At 46.4% G+C, this 22,574-nt stretch overlaps 1 protein-coding gene across 1 annotated transcript; it reads left to right on the forward strand.

Moving 5' to 3' along the window:
* Positions 1-216: 216 nt before the first annotated feature.
* On the forward strand, positions 217-15,035 carry LOC138971139 (MYG1 exonuclease-like). Its single transcript, XM_070343770.1, has 8 exons — positions 217-331; positions 1,279-1,479; positions 2,711-2,806; positions 4,596-4,826; positions 6,108-6,186; positions 7,018-7,140; positions 13,797-13,978; positions 14,764-15,035. Exons 1-8 carry the CDS (start codon positions 324-326, stop codon positions 14,939-14,941), a joined length of 1,098 nt encoding a protein of 365 aa, XP_070199871.1. The 5' UTR covers positions 217-323; the 3' UTR covers positions 14,942-15,035.
* Positions 15,036-22,574: the final 7,539 nt, after the last annotated feature.

A 22,574-nucleotide genomic window follows, 5' to 3' on the forward strand; every position in this document is an offset into this window, starting at 1 on the left:
ACGCTGTAGACAAAACTTGTATTGGAAAGAATAAACGAAACAAAGAGTCTTAACTATTGATGTTAATATTAGTAAAAATGTATTGAAACAATTTTTTTCTTTTAATAATACTTAGCTTGATACAAGATGAAAATAAAGTTAGTTGTTAATATAATCATTTTGTAAATGTCTTGTAAAGTACAAAATATCTATTTATTATCATTCATTTTTGTTTTTCTAAATACCAATGTGAAAGCACGCTCGTGCCATTTGAAGATTTCATGGTCTGCTGTAGTAAAGAAGGCAGCTTATTCAGGTTCTAGCTGTGAAACAGCTTAGGTTGTATGTCAAGGTACTGGCATTCTCGTACTTTGATGCAGACTTACTACCGAACTACATCAGCGCGCAAACACACACACACACACACACATACACACTGTCACACACACACACACTGACACAGTGACACACTCTCTCTTTCTTTTTGTTTTATCTATCCCTATGCATTGTTTGCACGTGCAGCCGGTATGTAGTACTTCGCAGTTTTTGTTGTTAAATGTCAAAAGAACAAAAATGATGACTAGAAATAAGTGTGACATGAAGTAAATTAGGCATTGTTGCATCAAAGGCAAAGTATTAAATCCGGAGTGGGAGCTAGCTTTAATTCAATTTTGATGGATTTAATTAATGAGTGAAAATGTATGCCATTTAAATCATATATCATTATATGTGTGTATATATATATATATAAAATGCTGGCAAATCTGTTTTTAATACCTGTTGATACTGACAGCTGTCATTTTGAAATAAGGCCACACACAAAATTGTTGGGATTCCAGCGAGAAGGCAACAAATTTGGGATAGGTAGGTCTGCAAGTGTCACTTTTTTTTTCTCTCTTTGAATAGTTTTGTTTTGTTTTTGAAGGATCAAAAATGTGACCCTCCACGACGGTATGAGTCGCATGTCACCTTTGCATGATTTTCATATTTTTACATTTTCCTAAAGAGTGTTTTATGCTCTATCCAGTGGTGAAAACCGTTTTAGAAAAGAGCAAAAACTGTTTGAGTTATAAGTCTGTGACTAAGGTGACCCTCACACTGTTACCAGACACCCCCCGGACTTATATTAAGCCCAGCGCAGAACCGCGCGAGATGACATGCGACTCATTTCGTGGTGGAGGGTCACAAATGTTCTGGGGTTGGGAGGAAAAAATTGGGTAAGTCAAGGAACTGGAAACTCTTTTAAAAAAATGTTACGCGTAAGTGTCATAAAATTTTGTTTTTAAATGTTTGTTGCAGGTTGTTTACAAGATTTTTGACAAAATCCACACGGCAGTTGATTTACTTTGTGACTTGTGACATGAGCGGTGAACCGGCAGCCAAAAAAGCACATACGATGGTGAAGATCGGCACCCACAACGGTACTTTTCACTGTGACGAGGTGCTGGCTTGCTTTATGCTCAAACAGCTCCCCCGCTACAAGGATGCAGAGATTGTCAGGTTGGAACAACATCATATGTTCTTCTCAACAACAAAAATTACCACCTTGTCAAACTGAATCGTGGATCTTTTGTTATGAGTTAACAGAATGCTAAAACTAAAAGATCTGTCTGTGATAGCCCCTTGTTAATTTTTTGACACAGAATGGCTGTGGAAAACTGACAGCGTGGTTATTTATCATTTCAAATTTAAATACAGTCAACCTGTCTGTAAGGACCACACAAGGGACAGACCTTCTTCTTCTTCTTCTTCAGCGTTCCAGAATTTTCGGGTTACGTGTGAGCTCGTTTGCCCATTTGGGTTCCCCACACTATACTCTGAGAGCATAGTCAGCTCACTCCGCTTTCGTTGAGTAGGCATGCTGGGTATTTTCGTGTTTCCATAACCCACCGTACTCGGACATGGATTACAGGATCTTTTCCGTGCGCACTTGGTCTTGTGCTTGCGTGTACACACGAAGGGGGTTAAGTCACAAGCAGGTCTGCACATAAGTTGACCTGGGAGATCGGAAAAATCTCCACTCTTAACCCCCCAGGCGGCAGCGACCGGGGTTCGAACTCACGACCCACCGATTAGGAGGCCGACGTCTTACCACCACGCCACTGCGCCCGTCAAGGGACAGACCAAAAGTGGTCGTTAACTTGAATATGATGTGGTCGCTGTGGAAAGGTGAATTACGTAAAAAAGATAACCTTGTCTGGGATCCTTGGGATGGTGTTTGTCGGCAGGTGGTTGCTTTCAAGAAGTGGTTGCAAAGGCAGGTTCAGCTGTACAAAAATCATTAACCCTTACACTGGTACAATTCTGTAACACAGGTTATATAGCCACTGGTGAATTAACAGAGAGAAAAATAAAGAAAAACGGTCATATCGGTTTTCGCATCCATGGGAGGTAATCGGAACCGACCAAACAGACTGAGCCAGTAGCGCGACATATGTCGTGACAACCAGGTGACAGTATACGTAAAGTAGCGCGACATATGTCGCGACAACCAGCCTAAGGGTTAACTGCATTGACATTTTCATCTGCTGATAGACTTGTACAGTTGAACCTGTCCATAACATCACCCAAGGGACCAACCAGGTGGTGGTTATGAAAAGGTAAATTGTATAGGAAAGAATCTCGTTCGGGTTTCTTTGGGGTGATCGTAATGGGCAGGTGGTCTTTATCAAGAGGTGCTGGCCAGGACAGGTTTCACTATACTTCTATCGTTGCCAACATTGATGTGCAGAACACGAGACCCCAAACTGCTGGAGCAGTGTGACGTGGTGGTGGATGTGGGGGGTGTGTACAGCCCAGAGAGTCATCGCTATGACCACCATCAGAGGTATGTCTCACACTTCACTTTGTCTGTACAGCAGTCCCTGCAATGTACGGCCCCCGGCGTGAGCGGACACCTGACATGTACGGACTCATTTGCTCGGCACGGAGTGTTTTCCTTCTATATTTGCCCCCCCTTAAACGGACACCTGCAAAACGTGGACGCGGACACTCATTTTCGGTCCCAACAGCAGGTCATACCTCCAATGTACGGACAGACCATCGTCAAATTTTCACCACAACAAAATCGATAACAGAGCAGTCCGGCTCTTGGTACAAAGATCACAGCCGCAATGGCGTGATGACAGTCACTGATAACTTGAGTGCACGTGTACCCATCAGGAGGGGGGTAGTTTTGGTCAGGAGTGGAGTACATGCGAAGATGCCAACATGAAACTGCACTGTGCTCTTTATTCTTGTCTGTTGGACGTAAACAACAGAAACCACAGTCGATGAAGGTCCTGAGCGTAAGAGAGTGAAAAACCGGGCACAGTTCTCAGCATCGTGTGTCTGTGTGTAACCTCTTTCATTGACAAGATACTCTTGTTTCCCCTCAGCCTTGACCAGTGAGTCGGTTGCCTAATCAGTGAACCCTTCAGTCAACTGGTTTTGCTCCGAGTGAACAGTGCAGCTGGCCTCTCTGGCCACAGCCCCAAACAGTACATGGCTGGAGGGAGTGAGAGGGAGGGGGGGGGGGGGTGGAGGGGTAGCTGGCTAAACTCTGTGGGGTGTCCGGTGTCACTGCATGTCAGCAGGAAGAGCATTGGAGAGAAATAGAGAGGTGTACTCTTCCACACAATTTCCGAGCATCAGTTGTCACGGGGTAGGCAGTAGTGAGGGAGAGTGGGAGCTGTGTTATGTACAGTGTATTTCCGACTGAAGAGTGAAACGTCACTGCCATGCCACATGATCGGCATGCAGTCAATAAAGCCAGACAAGAAGAAAATAAATTACATGATTATGACATGCAGCTCTGCACTGCTATTTATTCAAACTGGTTTTCAAGCTTATTCTTGCAAAGCATCTGCACACGCTCCTCTGTGCTGTGTTTGTGTGGCTGCTTTCGTATGTCAGTGCATGGTGAGTGTGTTCACTGCCTTGAGGATTTATTTTATCTCTTCTTTTCAACACTTTTCATACAATCATTTTTACAGAACGTTTAAAGAAGTATTAGGAGTTTATTGTTATTGTTTAGTAGCCACAAGAAGTGATTAGCGTAGACTCAATCCTGTTGTTTGTGTGTCTCTGTGTGAGTGTATGGGGGAGGGGGTGGTGTGGTCACCCCTCCCGTGACCGGACACCTGCAATGTACGGACAGTTTTGCTATGGCCCAAGGGTGTCCGTTCATGAGAGGGACTGCTGTACAACATAGCTGGCGAAGGTGGTACTTTTATGTCTTTGAAAGTCCTGGATGTAAACTAACTGAGATACATGTCTGTAGTGTTGAGCAAAGTGAAAGGAATTCATAGAAAAAAGTGTCTTTGATCATGTGGTTCATTTTGAGCTTTTTCTTGAGGGATTTAAACTGAGAATATGGAGGAGAAAAAAACCTTCTGTTTTTCATCATACCAATTTTACCAGGAGGGACCCTTTTCAGTTTTTGCAAACCACACCGATATCTTTTTATGTGTTGAAGTTTTGTGGATAAGTGAATAATAAACAGGCATAAACAGAAAATAAAGAAAGAAAAACATTCTACAGTAAGCAGAAATGTCCGTGCCTTAAGCTATCTCAAGTCATTTTAAGAAAATCTATACACATTACAGCAGATGTAAACTGTTCGTTCCATGTTGCAGATCCTTCACAGAGACAATGAGCAGTTTACGCCCAGAGAAAAAATGGGTGACAAAACTGAGCTCGGCTGGTTTGGTCTACCTGCATTTTGGTCAGGAGATTGTCTCTCATCTTCTAGGGCTGCCCCCCTCTGATCCCGTCACTGGTCTGATTTACGACAAAGTTTATGAAAACTTTGTGGAAGAGGTGGATGCTATTGATAATGGAATCAATCAGACTGACGAAGAGCCAAGGTAAAGTGATGGCCATTGGACATGTTTTATTTTTGTGTAATGATCAAGTAGTTAAAGTGCTGAATTAGAAAACTCAACTTCATGTCTTTGCTCTTTGGGGAGTGGGGAATGGTAGAGGGCCTTGTTTTCTGATGTGGAGAACTGAATGAATAAACATGAAATTCAGGGTCTTTACATCTATCTTATAACTGGAAGGCACTCTGGATGCAACTCTACAGTTAAAAACGTTAAAAAAATCTTTTTTTTCCTTCCTTTTATTTTCTTTTCAGACCATGGAAATATCTCTTTGGTTTGTTATTTTATTCTCAGTACATGTAGTTATGTCTGTTCAGTGGCTGATTTTGTTACATTTAGTCAAGTTTTGACTAAATGTTTTAACGTAGAGGGGGAATCGAGATGAGGGTCGTGGTGTATGTGTGTGTGTGTGTGTGTCTGTCTGTCTGTCTGTGCGTGTGTGTGTGTGTAGAGCGATTCAGACTAAACTACTGGACCGATCTTTATGAAATTTCACATGAGAGTTCCTGGGAATGATATCCCCGGACGTTTTTTTCTTTTTTTCGATAAATGTCTTTGATGACGTTTGTTTGTTTGTTTGTTTGTTTGCTTAACGCCCAGCCGACCACGAAGAGCCATATCAGGGCGGTTTTGATGACGTTATATATATCCGGCTTTTTGTAAAAGTTGAGGCGGCACTGTCACACCCTCATTTTTCAATCAAATTGATTGAAATTTTTGCCAACCAATTTTTGACGAAGGCCGGACTTTGGTATTGCATTTCAGCTTGGTGGCTTAAAAATTAATTAATGACTTTGGTCATTAAAAATCTGAAAATTGTAAAAAAATTAATTTTTTATAAAACGATCCAAATTTACGTTCATCTTATTCTTCATCATTTCCTGATTCCAAAAACATATAAATATGTTATATTTGGATAAAAAACAAGCTCTGAAAATTAAAAATATAAAAATTATGATCAAAATTAAATTTTTGAAATCAATTTAAAAACACTTTCATCTTATTCCTTGTCGGTTCCTGATTCCAAAAACATATAGATATGATATGTTTGGATTAAAAACACGCTCAGAAAGTTAAAACGAAGAGAGGTACAGTAAAGCGTGCTATGAAGCACAGCGCACTCGCTACCGCGCCAAACAGGCTCATCACTTTCACTGCCTTTTGCACTAGCGGCGGACTACGTTCAGTTTCATTCTGTGAGTTCCACAGGTTGACTAAATGTAGTAATTTCGCCTTACGCGACTTGTTTTTGTTTGTATTCCTCAGGTACAGGATCTCAACCAATCTGAGCAGCAGAATTGGAGGATGCAATCCAAAATGGAATGAAGAAAATGTGGATGAAATGGTTTGTTTAGTTAGATATTTTTTCAAAGCAGTTTTCCTGTTTTTGTTGTTGAACCTATTTCTTTGTATTTTGACCTAAAGTATGAGACAACATTTATACTTCAGTTAGCTCTCACTTATTCTTTACTCAAAACTCATTTTATGCATGATAGGAAATAATGTTAAAAAAATTCTTTATTGCAGGTGTCTGGAGTCTTGCTTTATTAGGGGATGAATTGAGAGTCTGTCTCCTGACTTGAATTTTGCAAATTTAAAATTTCTCATTGTATGGGTTCCAAGCCCCAAACTAGACTTTCAGTGATGGCGCTAATATTTTGTCAAACTGGTACACAAACTTTTATGATGAAAACTATCCAGAAAAAAAGGTAGGCTGGTCATTGGAACCAGTAAGAGTCCAACTCAGAGTACTGGTTTTGTTGTTTTAACAACGAAAATAACGGTAGTTTTAAAAATCAACCGGTAGGTTATACCGGCAGCCAATTATTTTCCGGTATTTTCTCATTTCAACCGGTAATTACCGGTTAACGCCAATACTGGACTTTGACTTTTTTTTACAAGCGATCAAAAACAATGGTTTTCTTGTGTGTGTGTGATTGCAGAGGGGTGTTTATATCTTTTATTCAAAGGAAAGGCAGATTTTTAGAGACATTGCAGTTGTTGCTTTCAGGACTAGCTCAGAAGCCTGTGTTTCAAAGTAATGAAGGAAGTTTGAAGTATAATGAGTCTTTTCAAAGAAAGTCTACCCAGGAATGATAGTGTCCTTTGTGACACAGAAATAATCATTAATGCAAATTGTCTCCTAATGACACTTTCTTTTTCTCCTGTGTTGAAGGAGAGATTCCAGCAAGCACTGAAGATGGTTGGCGCTGAGTTTTTGGATCGTGTCAACTACTACAAGACGTCTTGGCTGCCAGCACGGGACATTGTGCTCAAGGCTGTCAATGCTAGAAAAGAGGTGAGAACAGTTTCCTTGACATCTTTATTTTATGCTGAATCATGGTAAACCTTGAGTAATTGGTAAGAATTACGATGTGAATGTGAAAAGTGTGGCATTTACGTTTTTCCAGATTGTTTCTCTTTTCTTAAGCTCATTCTCACTTTTTTGTTAAGACCCTCTCTTATGATGTTCCTGTTCTTGAGAATGTTTCACTTTCTTTGAAGCACTTTGTCAACTTTGTTGTTAAGACTCTCTCTCTCACACACACACACACGTTATCGAAGAAAGAATCCTATTTTTATACGATAGAACTTGTATTTTAAGACATCCAGAAATCTGAAACATGTAGGTCTTACCAGAGAGTCGTATAAAAAAGGTACACTTATGTACACTTTTCTGAGAACTCTGAGAAAGTGACGTCTTCATCTTAATGCAAAGGGAGTCTTAAAATAGACTTGAAACAGAGATTCAATCACATATTCTTACCTCAACTCACATAAATGGCATTAACTTCAGTTCATTGCTAAGATATTGAAGTAGTACTCGACCCTGGTAAGGGGGGAAGTAACTCCCTAAGAAAAACAATCCGTAGTCAAGGACGGGAGTCACCTCCCCTACCGGTAACCCGCACATGCGCGGTCCTGCTACCGGCCTTCATTCCACCCACTTCAACACTACTGCACAGACGTGTTGTTGTACTCCGGCATATTTTTTGCCTTGGCCTTCGTGGAAGGCCATTTGACCCTGGTTTTTGCGTTGCTATCTTTAGGTAAGATCGTTTCAATCACTTCGCTGCTTTCGTTCGAGTATTTTCGTTCATTTGAGTATTTTCGCTGTTGTAATTCATCTCCACGTGCGCGTGTTCGATATTGCAAATGGCGGACAAAAACTCAAAAAGCAAGGGCAAACTTGTTTCCCTACTCTCTTCACCGGGAAAAGAGAAGGATAAAGACAAGCCCAAGTCTAAATCAAAGGCGCGTGCCTCTGTGTCTTCTTCACAGCCTACTTCTTTAATTTTGGTCACTGACCCGGCGACTAAGAAGACAGAACGGGTGTCGCTCAACTCTACGTCACCGTCACCGGTTTTCCCTACGCGGGAACGTTCTACTTCTCCTCTCTCGCGCTCGCAGACGCCACGGTCTAGCGAGTCCGTGTCGCGGGAAGAAATTCTGGCTATGTTTGCAACTCTGAAACATGACCTAGTTGCCTTGCATTCGGCAGAAAGGCCTGTCGCTCCCCTCCCGCCTGGCGTGGGGGGGGTGGCTTCTCTTTCTAGGCTGCGGCCGTCCGCGACGATCACGTCGGCTGATCTCGGGCCGGATTTTTCTGGTTCGGTCGCGGATTCCCCTGCCTTTTCAGGGGGGTTCGCGTCCTTAGCGCCGCCCGGTTCCAGCGCTTCGGCGTTGGGCGGCGTTTGTGGGAGTCCCCATCTTTTTGGGGGCTCACACTTGCCTGCGGGCCCGGGTTACGCTCTGGCGTCGCCGGGTTCGCAGACGGCTCCTCCCCGGCAGTACACCGTCCATCACGTGGCGGGTGCGCTAGGGAGCGGCGTAGCGCGCCAGCCTGCCCCCCTGGGATCAGTTTCGGCTGTCCCGGCCTCTGGGGGGCAGGCAGCAGCGTCTTGTTTGCCCAGCTCTGGCCTACAAGATTCTGTCGGCGGTCATCGACCTGTAGCTCTTGGTTCGGCTGCCGCCGTTCCTGGTTGGAGTTCGCAGGGGGTAGGCTCCTCTGGTTGCCCCTCGGGGCTTCCGGTCGGGCCTGCCCGCGGATTGTCGTCCTCGACTTCCGGTTGTGCTGTGGCAGGCACTTCCGGTGGAGGACAGCGGGCTAGTGGTTCCGGTGGCAGTGTCCCTGCTATCCCGTCACTGGTTACGCATCGACTTCCGGCCCCGACTTCCGGTTCCGCCGCGGCGGTTCCGGTTGTCGGCGGTGCTGTTGGTGGACAGTTTGCGGCGCTTCCGTCTATTGTTCAACCGACTCTAGCCACTTCCGCTTCCGTGGACGGGTGGGTTTCCGGTTTGCCGGACCCTCCTTCTGATGGAGATCAGGAAGGTTTTGGAGAGGAACAGGAAGGGGATGAGGATTGCTCTGAATCTGCTACCCCCTTACGGATTCCCAATAAACTGGGCCCTACTCTGGAGTTGGCTGCGGAGATAACCTCACGGTATTTCCCTGAGGGTGTCTCCGCCGATTCTACTGTGGTCGCACCCCCTCCTTCTGCTTTGGCAGATTTTGCGGGCGCGGGGGACACGAAGGTGAAGTTCCGGTTCATGGAATCTCCTTCCGTCCCTTTTGTGATGGCTCAGGTGTTGGCGGACGCTAACACACCCTACCCTCTCCTGGCTGCTCATGGGGAAGCCCCCCCGTCTGCTCAGCCTTGGTTAGCCTCGGCTCAGGCAGGCGGCGGCCTCCCAGCTAATTCAAGAAGATCGCGGCTGCCTAGCAGACCACATTCTCTTCTCTCCTCGTTTTCACTGCCCACAGCTCCACTTCCGGTGACTCCGGAACTGGCTCGCTTACGGCAGGACGGTTATAGCCGAGATAGGACTGCCGTGTGTACGGAACAGAGCCTACTCGGGCTGGAGGAGAGCGGGCGTTCTTCCCTCGAACTGACCTCTTTAGCGGAAACGCTCATCCGGTCTCTCACGAGAGCCATCGCTTCGTCCATCGAACCTTTTAGGTTCCGTGACGATGCCATTGAGGCTGATGCTGCCATGCTCTTGGCGGCCCTCGCGAAGGTCACTGACAGTCAGATGACTCTTGCTGCTCGGCTCTACTCTCAGGTTGTGTTTTGGAGGCGCGAGGCTTTTCTTAACGGCTCACGCCTGACGGATAAGGCCACCATAGACTCTTTGAGAGTCTCTCCCTTCTCAGAGGGTGCGTTGCTGGGATCACGCTCTTTGGATGCCCTCCGGCAGCAAACGGAGGAGGCTCGTGACCATCATGTGGTGCAACTGACGGAACTCGCTCTTAAGCAGCACGGTAACAAACCACGGAGTTCTGCACCAGCTGCAGGCAAGTCCTCGGGGCAGAAGTCGTCTCAGGCAGGTAGGGGTGGTTCACGTTCCCGCCCTTACCAGCGTAAACCTTCCTTTGGGAAGCGGGGGTCTGGGCGCAAGCCCAACCCCCAATGAGACCCCCCCGATCCAGTCACCCCCCCAGCCTCTACCCTTTTGGTAGCAGGCGGCCTCTCCCGGGCCCTTCCAGCTTGGCTGTCTCGGACAAGCAGCCTATGGATCATGGGGGTGATTCGATCGGGGTTCCGCCTTCCTTGGCAGGAAGGCAAGGCCCCTTTGTCCAGAGCGCCGGCCAACTTCCGGTTTCCGGCCAGCCCCGACGCTCGGGAGGCAATTCAGGCAGAAATCCTTCTCTTGCTGCAGAAGCAGGCTATAGAGGAGGTTCTCGACCACTCCTCCTTGGGTTTTTACGGAAGAATCTTCGTTGTCCCCAAGGCTTCCGGGGGGTGGCGGCCAGTCTTGGACCTCTCTCCACTGAACCGCTTTTTGCGCAAAATTCGGTTCACCATGGAAACGCCGGCGACCGTCAGGGAGGCGCTTCGCCCGGGCGACTGGGTGACGTCCGTCGACCTGACGGACGCCTACTTCCACATCCTCATGCACGAGGCGGACCGGAAGTGGTTGCGTTTTCTGTGGGGGGACCGAATCTTCCAGTTTCGGGCCCTACCCTTCGGGCTGTCACTTGCTCCCTGGGCGTTCACCATGGTGGTGCGCCAGCTTTGTGCCCTTGTTCGGCAGCACGGGGTTCGGCTCAGGGCATACTTGGACGACTGGCTGATCCTTCATCAGCGGGAAGCGCTATGCCTTCAGCATACCCAGTTTGTCCTTGCCCAGGCTCAGGATCTCGGCTTCCAAGTCAACCACACCAAGTCCGAGTTGACTCCGTCGCAGACCTTTACTTACCTCGGCATGGTTTTCGATTCACGGGAGTGGACAGTTCGTCCCACTCAACGCCGGGTGGACAAACTGCAAGCTCTCCTGTCTTCCCTTTTAGGGCTTCAGTCAGCTCCAGCCCGGACGCTTGCGTCTGTACAGGGCCAGATGGAGTCCATGTCGTCCCTTATTCCGCTAGGCAGATCCCACAAGCGCCCGTTTCAGGCGGCTCTCAGTTCAGTCTGGAATCCGACTTCACAAGGCTGGGACGTTTTGGTTCCTCTCGGGGTCTGGTTTCAGCAGACCACGCTTCAGTGGATGAACACCCCTTGGCTTCTGCAGGGAGTGCCCATAGCGCTTCCTCCTCCCTCCACGCATCTCTTTTCGGACGCGTCTCAGAAGGGTTGGGGGGCTCATGTAGACACACACACGACGTCCGGTCGGTGGTCACAAGAGCAGCGGCTTTGGCACATCAATCGCCTCGAGCTCGAGGCGGTCTTTCTGGGGCTTCAGCATTTTCTCTCCGCCCTCCAGGGCACCCATGTGTTGATTCATACCGACAACACGACAGTTGCTGCCTACCTCAACAAACAGGGCGGTTCCCGATCTCAACTGTTGTCCAGCCGAGCATGCGAGATCCTTTCTTGGTGCGCTCGCCATCAGATTCTGGTCTCGGCTCGCTACCTGCCCGGCTGCCTGAACGTCCTGGCCGACGCCCTCAGCCGGTCCTCTCAGATCCTCCACACAGAGTGGACCATCACGCATCAGGCGCTCCTCCGCCTTTGGGCGCAGGTAGAGCGACCGATGGTCGACCTCTTCGCCACGAGGTTTTTGCGTCGCCTTCCGATCTTTGTTTCCCCGTTTCCGGACCCGGAAGCGTGGAAGATCGACGCGATGACGATAAGCTGGACAGGGCTAGTGGCTTACGCCTTCCCTCCCACTCCACTCATCGGAAGGGTCCTGCGAAAAGCCGACTTAGAGCGGCCTCGTCTTCTTCTCGTGGCACCGCGCTGGCCCAGTCAGCATTGGTTCCCGGACCTCCTGCGGCTCGCCAGCGGCCCGCCAATTCCGCTCAGCCTTCGGCGAGGGGAGCTTCTACAGCCCAGGACGGGCATTCTTCACGATCGCCCCGAGTTCCTGGATCTTCACGCCTGGCGACTGTTCGGCGATCACTGAAGCGCTCAGGCGCCTCAGACCTTACTCTGGACTTAGTCCAGAAGGCTCACAGGCGTTCCACCTCCTCCGTTTATTCGTCGCACTGGCTGGCTTGGACTCGATGGTGTGCGGCCAACAATGTTGTCCCGGTTGCCCCGCGATCAATGCAGGTCGCAAACCACTTGGCATGGCTCTCCGCTCAGGGACGCGCCGCGTCCACTTTGCGCGTTCGCCGCTCAGCCATCTCAGTTACTCTTAAGCAACTTGGTCGCTCCATCTCCCTCGGGGGAGTCATCGCGAGTGTGCTAAAGGGCGCGGCCCTCAGTTCTGCAACGGAGAGAACTTCTGTCCCGGCTTGGGACGTTCTGCTAGTACTCGAATTTCTCCGTTCTAGTGCTTTCGAACCTTTACAAGACGCTAGTCTTTCTGACCTTACGCGCAAAACTCTCATGCTCATACTGCTCGCTTCCGCGCGAAGGGGCAGCGAGATCCACGGCCTCTCAGGTTTAGACCGTGATATCACTTTTGAAAGAGACGGCTCGGTTTCACTGCGTTTCCGTCCCGATTTTCTCGCCAAAAATCAAAAACCGGACCAACTTTCACCGATCATTTCCATTCGGCCTCTTCGGGACATTTTAGCCCCCGGCGATCCGGATCTTTCTAACTGTCCGGTACGTGCGCTTAAGGCTTACTTGTTGCGTACCGCTCCGATTCGAGCATCAGCTCAGAAGTTGTTGTTTATTTCGATTAATACAGCCCGAAATAAAGACATTGCAAAAACCACGCTTACCAGATGGTCTTCCACACTTATAAGGCATGCCTATCAGTGGTGGCAGACACAAGGGGGGGGGCAGTCAGTCCTTCCTCTTCGATCACCTCGGACTCACGAGGCTCGAGCGTGGGCAACTTCCTTAGCTGTCCTCAAGTCTGGTAGGATGTCAGACGTCCTCAAAGCTGCATACTGGACGTCTCAAGATGTCTTCCTCAGCTACTACCTCCGGGACATTGCCAGCACTCACCCGGACGGTACCAACTGCCTCCCAGCCATGGTTGCCGCAGGCCAGATACTTCCAAGAGTTTAATGTGAGTATCCCACCGCCTTTATGTGCAATCTGCCATTTATGTGAGTTGAGGTAAGAATATGTGATTGAATCGAAAATTTCAAAACTAAATTTTCATTTAATTAATATACTTACTCAACTCACATCGTTTATACCCTCCCATCCATCCCCGCTAACATTATATGTGTTACAGGTGTGTGTTTCCGTGGGGGAATGAAGGCCGGTAGCAGGACCGCGCATGTGCGGGTTACCGGTAGGGGAGGTGACTCCCGTCCTTGACTACGGATTGTTTTTCTTAGGGAGTTACTTCCCCCCTTACCAGGGTCGAGTACTACTTCAATATCTTAGCAATGAACTGAAGTTAATGCCATTTATGTGAGTTGAGTAAGTATATTAATTAAATGAAAATTTAGTTTTGAAATTTTCGATTTCAGTCTACACTATTATCTCCACATTACAGACCCAACATTTGTGCAAAGAAGCATGCCTTTTATATTCTAGCTTTAGATTTGGCTTGTAATGATTTGTTTCTCGTGTATTCTGATTTTGTGTTTTGCGTGCCTTTCAGATTGACAGTAGTGGCGAGATCATGTCCTTGGCCGAGGGCGGAGCTCCCTGGAAGGACCACCTCTTTAGCATAGAGGAGGAGCTTAAAATCTCTCCACCAATCAAATACGTGCTCTACTCAGACAGCAACGGAGCATGGAGAGTGCAGTGTGTTCCTCTCAAATTGGGCTCGTTTGAAAACAGGTCAGGGCATTCATCTGTTTGCGTCTTTGTTCACTTGTGTCATACTGCAGGTGAAACTTCTGCAGAGAGTAATCACATGAAGAATTTGATTATCATATGGCAACAATCTATGGGTTTTGTACAGAAGTGTATTATATGACACTTTCAATCTATAAACAGCCTGCAAAAACAATGAACGCGCCGACTGACGCCAGTAACATTTCCATGTGTTAGCTTCGACAAATAAAATTCATACGCGAAACGACAAGTTCCCGGTTCAAAAGCCAACAAACACCGAAAACTCCAAACTGTTTCCTTACCTTGCAAGTTGACACAATGATAAACAATCAAAAAAGTCAATACACTTCAACTAACCTACAACTAAAACTTGTACAGAGAAAGGTTAGAGAAAAATGAAAGCAAAGCAAGAGAGACAGTGCACCAACACGTCTTCACAGGACGAAAACCATTCGTTCAGTGACGTATTCCCGCGTTCTATCTCACGTGACCCATTCCTCTCAGAATTGTGGGAGATAAAATTAGACTGAAAGCGGATTTTCATAATTCATAAAAGTTATTTTCTTTAAACCTACAGCGTGCACCGAGGCAAAATGTACATCATGGTGAAAGAAAAAATGGTCTGTTCATTAACTAAGATGGTCCTGGGCTTTTATGCCCGTGTTGTAAGATGGTTGTGTTTTACATATGATTATTACGCGGTTTCACATGCGTGTTGTATGCATTTTAAGCGGTAAATTGATTCATGTCTAACATATCCATTTGTGTGTGTCTGAATTCTTTCACAGACTATCCTTGCCAGAGGAATGGCAAGGAGTGAGAGACGAAGAGCTGTCCACCAAGAGTGGTATCCCAGACTGCATTTTTGTGCACGCTTCAGGATTCATTGGAGGGAACAAGACATATGACGGTGCAATAACCATGGCCAGGACAGCGCTGAAAAAAGCTGCCAAGAATGAGATTTGAAAACTGGCATTCCAAGACACATTGTTGATAAGTGCAAGGAGTAATCTCATGACAAAGTGACATTAAATTACATATTACTTCCCCAAATCTCATAAATAGCAATTTACTTCCGTTAAGTGCTTAAACGTTGAACACGCTTCCCTGGTAACACAAGGGAAGCCACTCCCCTAAAGAAAAATCACATAAACAGTCACTAGACCACGTGATACCTCAGGGTAGGCTCCCCTTATCGCCACGTGACACGCGGCCGCCATCTTCAATTCACTTCTCTTCCAACGCCTGAGCTGCTCAGACGTGTTGGTTCACGCTCCGGCCTTTTGTGGCCGTTTCAGCTTTTTTGAAGCTGAGTTTTTCCCTGGTTTTCTCTACGGTCGGGTGAGACCTTTCTATTCGTATTGTGGCTAGCGTTTTCTGTTGTAGAAATTGTTTGTTACAACTTTTTCGGTCAACATGTCTGACAAAGAACATAAGAAACGTGCGTCTGCATCAGCGAGTTCAGATTCTTCTTCAAAGCGGTCAGCTAAGAAAACGAAAGCCAATCCTACTGTTCATGTCACGGACCCTATCAATGATACTTCATTTAGTGTTGTTATTGATCCTCCTGCTGAGTCTCTTGTTGATTCTGCCGCTCCTGTACTTAGCATTGAACCGGCAGACAAAGCTCCGTTAGACAAGGAGCAAATGATGGATATTTTTCATTCCTTTGCTGGTCAGCTTAAAGACATTTTTGCTGAGGAAAGGAGAGCGGCTAGTCGTGTTACGTCCATTCTTCCTTCTAGAGTTGGTGGTGTGCAATCTTTGGCTAAATTGCGTACACCTTCAGCTACCGTTACGTCGGCCGACGTCTCGGTTGAGTCTCCAGCTTCCGGTCGGTACGAGTGGCCATGCTCGTATCCGGAACTGGCTTCAGGTGTCCCTCACCTTCAAGGTATGTCTGGTCAGGCACAGGAAGTCAGCTGTCGTTCCGCGACAGTGGGTGACAATCGTGTCTTACAAGAGCGTCCAATAGCGGGTACACCTTCCTTTCTTGCGGACGTTTCTTGTGCCACCCCACTGGGGGTGCGTCGCGAGCGTATTCTACATAACGCTTCGTCGATAGCACAGGCATCTTCCGGTCCGCGTGCGGAACCGGAAGAGGACATTGGCCAGATGTCTCGAGAGGCGGTCACTTCCGGTGATCGACCTCGCTCGGTTCCGGTTACCGCTGCCAGTAATACTGAGTGTACTGAACGCGGTTTCTTACCGGAAGGAAGCGCTTTTGCGCAAGACTCTTCGTCTGTTTACGGAAGTACTAATTCCGAACAGGATGAGGAAGTTTTCCGGTTACCGGCAAGGTTTATCCAGGCTCTTGCTCTTGCAGCAGAGGTGACCTCACGGTATTTTCCGGAGGGAGTGGTCGCAGCTGTAGACGATTCTGCTCCTCCTAAATCAGCGGTTGACGATTTTTTACCATCGCAACCTGTCGCCTCGGGGTTTCGTTTCTCAGAATCTCCCTTGGTGGCTTATGAAATGGCGAAAGTTTTGGCTACTCACCCACCGCTGGGTAGTAACATTCCTCTTCGCCCAGTGCCACTTCTGGTGGCGCATGGACCGGTTCCTCCTTCAGTGGATTCATGGCTGGCCACAGAGCAGCAGGCTTCTGTGTTTCGCCATGCCACACACAGGAAGTTAGTGTTGAAACAGTCCAATCGCGGGTTGATTCAAACTTTTGCCCTACCTCGGGCTCCACTTCCGGTGACTCCAGCTGTTGACTTCCTGCGTTTTGAGCATTTCAAGAAGGATAAAGCGTTTCCTTACACTGAATCTTCTCTTCTGGGGTTAGAGGAAACAGGCAGATCTGCACTGGAACTTGCATCCCTCTCGGATACGCTGCTGCGTTCTTTGACGCGGGCGCTTACTTCTTCCCTAGAACCATTTGAGTTCAGGCAAGATGCAAGCGAACAGGATGTGGCGGCTCTTTTGTCGGCATTGGCTAAAGTTTCGGCGCAACAAATGGCGTCATCAGCACGGCTCTACGCTCATGCAGTTTTTACTCGAAGGGATAACTTCCTCTCCGAGTCCAGACTGCAGGATCGGCGAACTATTGACTCTTTGCGCACATCTCCCTTCACGGAGGAGGCGCTCTTTGGTCCTTTGGCTCTTGATGCTCTTCACAAAGAGACCCAAGAGGCAAAGGATTTGGAGTTTGCCAGATACACTCAACGCTCCGCTAGTCATACCATACAATCCGACTCTGCTACCTACATGGCCCCTGCGGTTAAAGGTAGCTTTAAGCAAAACTCTGGTTCCTCTCGAGGTCGTGGAAGGGGTGCTTCTTCTGGCAATAAGAAGCCTTCCTTTGGCAAGTCTCGGGGGTCTGGGCGAAATCCCAACCCTCAGTGATTCCCCCCTGATCTGATTATCCCTGCAGCCGCCATCCCCGTGATGGTGGGCGGTCCGTCTCGGGCGATCGTATTTTGGATGCAGAACGTAACCAACAATTGGATCGTAGGGATAGTCAGATCGGGGTTCCGGCTTCTCTGGAAAGAGGAAAAGGCTCCTCTTACCAGAGTTCTCCCTCACTTTTCTTTTCCGGCCAACAAGGAATCAGTCATGGTCATAGATGCCGAGATTCTGGCCCTTTTACGGAAGCAAGCGGTGGAGGTAGTATTAGATCATTCCTCCCCCGGATTTTTCAACCGGATTTTCGTGGTACCCAAGGCCTCAGGGGGGTGGCGCCCAGTTCTGGAACTTTCCTCTCTGAACGCCTAAGGGACATACGCTTTACCATGAAAACACCAGCTACGGTCAGGGACACCTTTCGCCCGGGCGATTGGGTCACCTCCATCGACCTCTTAGACGCGTATTTCATCTTCTCATCCATCCTTGCGACAGGAAGTGGTTGAGGTTTCGGTGGAGAAACAAGGCATACTAGTTTCGGGCCCTGCCCTTCGGCCTATCCTTAGCACCATGGATCTTCACAATGGGTGTTCGATAGATTTGTGCTCTTATTCGGCAGAAGGGGGTACGTCTTTGGGCGTACCTCGACGATTGGCTGATTCTGCATCAGGCTCGAGATCTTTGCCTTTCTCACACTCATGTCGTCCTGCGCCTCGCATTGGATATGGGTTTTGCAGTCAATCAGACCAAGTCGGATCTCACTCCCGCTCAGGAGTTTTCTTACCTGGGCATGAGATTCAACACAGTAGCCTGGACCGTTCGGCCCTCTCTCAGGAGAGTGGACAAACTCCAAGACTTAATCAGAAATGGACAAGCCAACACTGGATCCGGACCTACTACGTCTGTCTCGGGGCTCTCCCGTCCCTCTCAATCTCGTAAAGGGAGAGCTTCTACAACCAAGAACAGGCATTCCTCACGGAAATCCGCAGTCTCTGCTTCTTCACGGGTGGATGTTGTGAGAAATTCTCTTCTGCACGCAGGTGCTTCAGACATCACTGTTTCGTTGATTCAGAAAGCTCACAGAGCTTCCACAAATTCGGTTTATTCCTCTCACTAGAAAGCTTGGAATACTTGGTGTCAGTTAAACAACGTCAACCCAGTAGCGCCTAGGTCCATGCAAGTCGCTAATCATTTGGCTTGGTTGTCTTCACAAGGTTGTTCTGCATCCTCCCTTAAGGTTAGAAGATCAGTTATATCTTCAACATTACGACAGTTAGGGCATGTTATCAATCTTGGCGGTCCAATAGCTTCAGTGCTGAAAGGCGCCTCGATTGCAGATATTAAAACAAACAACCAGTACCGGCTTGGGATCTCTTTCTTGTTCTTGAATTTTTGAGATCGTCAGACTTTGAGCCTTTGCATGCTGCAAGCTTACCAAATCTAACCCGCAAGACATTAATGTTACTGTTGTTAGCTTCAGCCAGACGCGGTAGCGAGGTACATTCTTTATCTGGCCTGCAGAAAGACATTTCGTTTCAAGCAGACGGTTTCGTCTCGCTTAATTTTCGACCAGATTTTCTAAATCAGAGACCAGATCAGCAATCACCAGTGATCACAGTTCATCCACTGTCTAATATATTAGCTCCAAACGATCCAGATCTTATGAACTGTCCGGTTCGTGCGCTAACGACTTACTTATCTCGTACAAGCCCCATTCGGGCTAGTAGTCAGAAGCTGTTATTCATCTCCACGAACACAGCTAGACACAAAGACATTGCCAAAGTCACTTTAGCAAAATGGGCTTCCACTCTCATTAGACAAGCCTATGTGTGGTGGCAGCAGAATGATGGTGGGCGTTCTTCTCAGTTCATCCTTCCTCTCTCCTCGGCGAGGACTCATGAGACCCGTGCTTGGGCCTCATCTCTCGCTGTCTTCAAATCCAGGCGTCTATCTGAGGTCTTGGGCGCCGCTTACTGGAGATCAGAAGACGTCTTCCTGAATTACTATTTGAGGGACGTCTCTGGCACTCGTCCTTATGGATGCAACGTCCTACCTGCGGTCGTGGTTGCCGGGCAGGCTCTACCCAGAACTTAGGGTGAGTTGTCTGTCTGCTTATATTCATGTTTTATGATCCCACCTCCTTAAGTAGCAATCTGCTATTTATGAGATTTGGGGAAGTAATATGTAATTTAATCAAAAATTTTAGTGTAAATTTTCATTTGATTAATATACTTACCCAAATCTCATATCAAATGCCCTCCCACCTACCCCGCTTTCAGACTTGCTCAGGCTTGTCAAGAAGTGAATTGAAGATGGCGGCCGCGTGTCACGTGGCGATAAGGGGAGCCTACCCTGAGGTATCACGTGGTCTAGTGACTGTTTATGTGATTTTTCTTTAGGGGAGTGGCTTCCCTTGTGTTACCAGGGAAGCGTGTTCAACGTTTAAGCACTTAACGGAAGTAAATTGCTATTTATGAGATTTGGGTAAGTATATTAATCAAATGAAAATTTACACTAAAATTTTTGATTAAAGCTGCATCAAAGTAAAAAAATTTTTTTAACAGTTTGTTTGTTGTTTCTCAATTCTGTGATTGTTTGATGATACTCTGATGATATATGTAGTCTTTGGCAAAGCATTCATGCAGACACACTCGTGCAACTACATGTACACAATGTATGGACGTAAGTTTTTATTTTTTTTCGTTGTACACACATACACACACAAACTGACAAAGCACATAAACATTTAGCGAATGACTATGGCGACTGACTGCAATGAATAGGCATTGATACAGCACTAACATTATGTGGGATGAATGAAAACGATACAAAGCACATGCAACCCAGAAACTGAAAGAAGTGATGATACGAGATCGGAATGGCATCGATTCATTTCACTTGCACCTTTTGACTAATCATCAAATGATAGGATCAGTACTTTTATCATTATCCTTGCAATGTGTGTCTGAACTGTGAAAGAAATGAATGTTCTCAGAACAAAATCTATCTTTATACTATGCCCTGACAAAAACGCTTTTCCATTATGGGGGAAAAAGCTTTTGATGTCTAGCTTTTACATGACCAGAAACAAATTTTCATTTCTAATTTAGCTTTGATTGAAAACAACTTTTGATCTCAAGCTTGTCTATGATAAGAATGTCTTTTTTTTCAGTGATAAGAATCAAGTTTACTTCTCTAGCTATTGTATGATTAGAAACAACTTTTCCATATAGCTCCAGTAATCACATGAACTCTCCATACATGATTTCAAAACCTTATTTTCATGCATAAAACAGTTTCTAAAAAGTTGTCATCTCATACCTAATAGAGGAACCATAATGAGTTGCATTGTTGCACGCCAAACATTGGAAAAGGATGAATCAAACAGAACTCACAAAAATCAGGTGTACGTATATATTTACAAACCACAAGCAAAAAGGTGGGAACATTTCAAAGAAAATTACATCAAATCATTTGCATGAAAAATGTTATCTGTAGAAAATCAATTATTCAGTTTTATTTCAATGTAGATTATAGGCTCATGTTAATTTCTTTACAACAAACAAAGGCTACATAATTTACCTTCAGAATATCATCTTGACTGAACAGCCATGTGTTAATTTACCTATCAAGTCTGAAATATATAGCTGCACATGATATGAAAAGACGTGAAAAAGTAAAAGGAAATTTCCAAAAGACTTATCTCCCCCTCTCGCACTCACACTCTATACTCCACACTCCTTTCATTCTGACAAATCCCTCCATTACGTCAATCAGCAACCGCATACAGCTCTCCACTGGGAGCACAATTTTCACAAATTAATAACTCGCAAAGCAGAAAAACTCCCTATGAAATGAAAACGTACATTTACAACGCATTCTCCCGCACACACAAAAAAGACTTGGTTTGTAAAAAATGCCAGAAGCAAACAAAAACCACAATCCATTTACTGCATAATGGTCTGGGTGGCCGAGTGGTAACACACTTGCGAGAGGTTGCGAGTTCGACCCTGGGTTAGGGCGTTAGCAATTTTCTCCCCCCTTTTCTAACCTAGGTGGTGGGTTCAATTGCTAGTCTTTCGGATCAGACGATAAACCGAGGTCCCTTCGTGTACACTACATTGGGGTATGCACGTTAAAGATCCCATGATTGACAAAAGGGTCTTTCCTGGCAAAATTGTATAGCAGGCATGAAAACTGAAAAAAAAAAAAACTGAAAAAAAAATTCGAAGGCGCATAGCGCCAAGTTTCGCAAGCGCAAAGCGCCAAGACTTCTAGGGGGGTCCGGGGGAAATTTTTTTTTTCAAGGGTGCAATTTGGTGCAATCTGAGCCTTAAAATTGGATTCAAACATGGCCCCAAAATACATACAAAATGAAGCAATCTGGTGCTCATTTGAAAGCAAATCTACTTCTTTTTCAGGCATTAAAAAGGGATTACAACAAGCTGGTATTGTCATGAAATATATATCTATATATATATATAGAATTTTATATCACTTTCAGACTACTGGGGGGGGGGGGGGGGTCCAGGGGCATGCTGCCCCGGGAAAAAAATGTCAGTGGGTGCAAAATAAAGAGAGAGAGAGAGAGAGAGTGTCAACAATCTACGACACGACTGCCAACTAGTCTCGGCCCGCTCAAAAAACAATGACCGAGACTTTCAGTAATTCCTTCGCGTGACGTCTAACCCTCTTACGCCATAATGTGATGTCTTCAAATGACGAAATGTTAAAGTTTCTACCACAGACATACACACGCACAAACACACGCACAAACACACGCACAAACGCACAGACAGACAAAGTTACGATCGCATAGGCTACACTTCGTGAGCCAAAAAACGGAATCGCACAAATAAATCGGATGGCCCATTGAAAATAATCGGAAAAGTCGGAAAAAACGGAGATTTTCATCCCTGTATAGGCGTAGATAAAAATGTCCACCAAAATACCCATGTGACTTGGAATAATAGGCCGTGAAAGGTGGATGCAGCGCCTATAGGCTGTTGATCTACTGGCCGATGTGAATGCGTGATATATTGTGTTAAAAAATTCCATCTCACATGGCATACGCGCTTTGAACTTCGGATAAGGCGCTATATAAATACCCGTTATTATTATTATTATTATTATTATTATAAGAAAACATTCACAAAACTTCAGCCATTCCCTTACACCCCTCCCTTGCAATTTTTGTCCTTCTGCGCCTTGTAAAAGAAAGGATAAACTCGTATACCAGGAGCCGTTTTATTTG

The sequence above is a fragment of the Littorina saxatilis genome, linkage group LG7 (genome assembly GCF_037325665.1).
Source record: "Littorina saxatilis isolate snail1 linkage group LG7, US_GU_Lsax_2.0, whole genome shotgun sequence".
Taxonomy (NCBI): domain Eukaryota; kingdom Metazoa; phylum Mollusca; class Gastropoda; order Littorinimorpha; family Littorinidae; genus Littorina; species Littorina saxatilis.